Source organism: Sinocyclocheilus anshuiensis, unplaced genomic scaffold (assembly GCF_001515605.1).
Source record: "Sinocyclocheilus anshuiensis isolate Anshui unplaced genomic scaffold, SAMN03320099.WGS_v1.1 scaffold1170, whole genome shotgun sequence".
Taxonomy (NCBI): domain Eukaryota; kingdom Metazoa; phylum Chordata; class Actinopteri; order Cypriniformes; family Cyprinidae; genus Sinocyclocheilus; species Sinocyclocheilus anshuiensis.
This window is the reverse complement of record NW_015538055.1, coordinates 2,831,244-2,836,416: the sequence shown is the minus strand read 5'-3', so window position 1 is coordinate 2,836,416 and position 5,173 is coordinate 2,831,244. Positions and strand designations below refer to the sequence as shown.

General features: G+C 34.4%; 1 protein-coding gene across 1 annotated transcript in view; it reads left to right on the top strand.

The window, feature by feature from the left end:
- Nucleotides 1–5,173, top strand: part of LOC107683423 (diacylglycerol kinase beta-like) — a 50,745-nt gene that overhangs the window by 33,803 nt on the left and 11,769 nt on the right. The window contains exon 20 of the mRNA XM_016479476.1: nt 5,005–5,095. Within this exon, the coding sequence (XP_016334962.1) occupies nt 5,005–5,095 (91 nt within the window). The remainder of the gene's footprint in view (nt 1–5,004; nt 5,096–5,173) is intronic.

Genomic DNA, 5,173 nt, shown 5'->3' with positions numbered 1-5,173 from the left:
TCAGCACACGAAAAATGGGGGCAAAAACAAAAGTGTTGTGTTTATAATTTTGTTCAGTGTACATATATATATATATTGGATGTTTGATATATAAGCACATTACCAGCACATTACCAGTCAAATTTTAGAATAATTAAGTTTTTTTTTTTTAAGTTTTTGAAATTAATAATATATTTTAATATTTAATTTATTCCTTTAAAATGTAATTTATTTATAATCTGCTATACCAGGGTTATTATAGTTAACTAAAACCATTAAATACAAAAAAAAAAATGTAAATATAATTTTAAAAACTTATTTCAGCTAGCTGCCAAAACAAAACTTCTCTTTTTTATTTAGTTAAACTTAATCTACTAAAATAAATACAACTAAAACTGAAATAATAAAAAAAAACATTATATAGACAAAAACTATACTAAAAATGACAAAAACACAACAAAATTGCTAAAACTTTCATTTAAATTAAAATGTTAATATATATATATATATATATACAGTATATATATATATATATATATATATATATATAATTCAAAATATTAATTAAATTAATATAAATTTAATAGTATGCTCAATTGCTTAATTTTATGCTCAAATAACACTAAGAGCTACGAGTTATGGTTTTAGAACAAACCCTAAGTAGAATGTTTGAAGAATATTAAGACACCAGTCAAGTGATTTTACTTAGAAACTTCCTTCTGTTGAACAGAAAACACCTCTCTCTTCCTCTCTCTCTACTCTTCTTCTTGTGGTGTCATGTTCTACAAACCAGTGCATCGGAGCAGTTCTGACAGAGGTAGTTATATCAATGTGATATTTATCACCTCAGATAAAGAAGAAATTAGTGTGAGAATGAGGTCGTACATCACTGCAGGTTAGATTAGGTGTCAAAGGAAAAAATCAATGACAAGACCATGTTTGCCTTTCTCAGACGCAGCAGAAAGTGGCAAAAGGCAAAGTCGCCTCGGGTCGACAACGCCACCGTGACACTTTGCCTCAAGTCCATGTTTGGTAGCACTAGGAAGACACACAACAGACAGTGTTGATTCAAAACACTTTATGTACATTTTTGGTACTTTGTTAAACTCGGTGGTCTTTTATAATTCTGTTTCCATGTAAGAATAATCCAAAATTTCATTCCACCCCGCCTAGCATGTGTACAGATCTTTCCCTCAGTCTTTAGTGCAGCTGTGACCCTGTCTATCAGCCCTACTTGTGTGCGTCGGTAAAAGGGAACGGAACAGATGGGAATCCGATTGAAGAGATGAGATGCTCCTAATTACCTAATGAGCAAAGGGATCAGCTTGATTTGTCGCTTTAGCACTCTTGTTAGGTTAAGTGGAGGGAATCGACTAAGAAGCCATCTTGGCTCAATCTATACTGATCTTTTGCTCAAATGTCTATGATGAAATCAGAGGTGAGGTCTAGGAAAAAGACACATTGTCTGAGATCTGCAATATGTTAGAAACCCTGAAACTTCTATAATTGGACAACTATATTTTGTTTAGTCTTTACTTCATTATTTAATTTATTTATTTTTCTTTTGATCCAATCCCTGTATGCTTTCTCTCTCTCTCTCTCTCTCTCTCTCTCTCTCTCTCTCTCTGTGAAACATAAGTAGAAATGTTGACATCTTTGCACAACACATTTTTTTTAATACAAGAACAGTTTATCTTGGCCACTTCTATGAACAAAAATTGTCACAAAGCACCTGTATTTAAGTCTGAACTATGTGAAAGATTACATACCTTCTAAAGCGATATCTTTACATTTTTTAAATCTCTCCTCCAAAACTCATCCATATTCATATTCCAATGCAAAAATTGATTCATATTTATTTAGTAGTTAGTTAGTTATTTATTTAGTAATTAGTTCGTTTTTTTTCATTTTTATATATATATATATATATATACACACACACACACATTTTTATTAATTATTAATTCGTTTATTTATTCAATTGTTCAGTCATTCATTTAAATTCTAATTCTAAAATCTCAGCCATTCATATTCCAATTCAAAAATTGCTTCAGAAGATTCAGAATTTGAAGTCTTATAAACTACATTTTTGTAACTTTTATGCTGTATGAAGTTTCTTCAGTTCTTTAAAAAATACAGCATATTGATTTGGAGCCAAATTCTATTACACTAAAACAAATTGTTAGTAAGGAATCCAGTCAAAATGACACTAAGTTCACGAATGGTGCAACACAGACAGTTACCTGTGGCTGTTACCCTTCGCAATCAGATAAAATATAAATTATGCTAACAAATCATCCCTCGACATTCTGCTCTGGGTTTTAATGCAGATTTTAATTAGCAGTCCTACCTAGATGCATAACGAACATAAAGGTCCATATGTTAATCCAGGCATCCTGTATGTCCTGAATGTATGCTATAACTAAGTTTTCAGCTTCTGTCACTATGAAGAAGTGTGAGTCCATGTAATCTGTGCTTTGAGGTGTGTGTTGTTACATATGGAGGCCGATCTCAGCATGTGCGCTGTGTTTTCCTCATCCGTTCTGCCGTATATTGACCATGTTGCACATTATAAATCAAAGGCGGCGAGGTTCTCCTGCAAGTGGCTAATGAAAGCTCATTTTTAACGTCACTAAATGGTCCTGACAAAAAGTCTAATGAGGAAATCAATAATTCAGCGATTGTTGTTCTGCTTATACTAATAGATCTAGGTTGTTGGGGCTGGGATCCAGTGAAGAGGGGGCCATTTTTTATTGCGCAGTTTCTGCACATCAGCGTGTTTTAAAAGGTTTTTCCCCAGCCACGGACCCCTGATTGATAATCTGTTGTGGATTTGCGACTGATGCCAGAATTTTGGTCGGATTCAAGTTGTGGACATTTAAGAAGTACTGCTTCCATTAATATAAATACCTGTCACCTCCCTTTTAGTTACAGAGGCACAGATTGATGTTAGAAAGATAATGCTTTAAAACAGCTTTTATGCACTTGTCTTTTTCTTTTTTTATGATATTGCTGAAAAGCCAATGCTTGTATCCCCCCCCCAAACTACCGTGCTAACAAATGCCATGGCTCTCTGCATGCTTGTCAGTCTACTCCTTCAACCCAAAATGAAAATTTGCTGAAAATGTACTCGCCCTCAGGCCATTCAAGATTTAGATGAGTTTCTTCATTGGAACAGATTTGGAGAAATGTAGCATTACATCACTTGCTCACCAATGGATCCTCTGCAGTGAATGGGTGCCGTCAGAATGAGAGTCCAAACAGCTGAGAAAAACATAACAATAATACTAATAATAATCCGCAAGTAATCCACATGACTCCAGTCCATCAATCAATGTCTTGTAAAGTAAAAAGCTGCATGTTTGTAATAAACAGATCCATAATTAAGGTGTTTTAACTTTAAACCCTAGTTTCTGGCCAAAATATCAGTCCATAATCCATAATAACGTTTCCTCCAGTGAAAATAAATCCTTCCCCTGTTGTCCTCTCACATCAAAATCCATTGACATATTTGTTTAGAACTGTTTTGGATTGTTTTTGCTCAGAAACAGAAGTGCATATTTCTCTCCTGAGTCAGACGAGACTTTTTCATTGGAGAAAGCAACATTATGGCTAGAGGACTCATATTTTAGCCAGAAGCAATGGTTTGAAGTTAAAATGCCTTAATGATTAATTCGTTTTTTATATAAACATGCAGCTTTTTGCTTCACAAGTTGTTAATTGTTGAGTGGTGTGGATTACTTGTGGATTATTGTGATGTTTTTACAAGTTGTTTAAACTCTCATTCTGACGGCACCCATTCACTGCAGATAATCCATTGGTGAGCAAGTGATGTAATGCTAAATTTCTCCAAATCTGTTCTGATGTAGAAAAAACTCATCTACATCTCGGATGGCCTGAGGGTTATGCATTTTTAGCAAATTTTAATTTTTGGGTGAGCTGTACCTTTTTATTGTTTTCATGCCAGTTACTGCCACATCCTTCATCTCCTTTATTTTACTTTAACCAGATCCCATTTTTCTGCTTTGGATTGTGTAATTCTCTAAATCTCTAAATTTGGTCCCTGCTGTAGAAGGTTCAGGTGTGTGTGTCTGCTGGTAATGAAAACAGATGGTGGTTTGTTCTGGTGAGGTCACTGATCATGATCCTGGTCCCAGAGAGACTTTGTGTGGGGTGGGGGACAGGGGTCCGGCTCCACAGCCCACTCGTAATTGAAGGGGCAGCTAGATTACCCTCTCTGAACCCTAGCTGGGCTCTGTGATGGTAGGGGTTTGCGCCATGTGCTTCAGTTTTTGAGTCATCCTGGATATCTATCATTTTCATGCCAAGATGAGGACCAGTCATTGTTGGTTACTTTAGGTTATGCATTTCTCTAAAGCATTCATTTTGATTTTCATTTTGAGCCAGCACAGATGCACTAATATTAAAATTCTGAACATTATTTTTAATATTTCAAAATGAACATGTACTGGATTGAAGCAACTTTGGTTTGGTTATCCATACATCATTTTATCATAGTATCAAATATGATGCATCAGGCTTTCAAGGAACATTTATTTGTTCATCTCTTAATCATCATTGTTATGCATTGCATTATATGTTTGCCCCCACTATAAAAACTGCAGCTTTGATTATAAAATTAAGCATTTAATTAAATACAATCTTACCAAGACATATTGTTGAGAATTATAGAGTGATGACAATTGATATATTAATGTGCATTTTATGTAGGTAGTCTGTTATACTGTCATAAAGATCTCATTGATTTACATTCGAAGCTATCAGAATTTGGCCATATAAATATCAGCATCTGAATCATAATCTAAATATTTCACAAAAAATTTTTTTAAATAGCATGCACAATAAAATATCCAATATCGACTGATTACCATTATGGTATCCATGTATTCTGCATCCCTACCTGCTCAGATATTTAACCACCATGCCTCAACACGTTCTTAATGATTGCATAACATGTAAATAATACTTTTTTCATAAAAAACTGATTTAACTTCTTGGTTTCAGGACGAAGAATAAGCTTTGGTACTTCGAGTTTGGAACCTCAGAGACCTTCTCGGCAACTTGCAAGAAGTTGCATGATTATCTTGAGGTGGAGGTAATGAGAATAAGTGAGAAACCACATGCCTTATCACCTTTCTAACACTTAAACACTCCCTGCTTAACCACTGGAAAG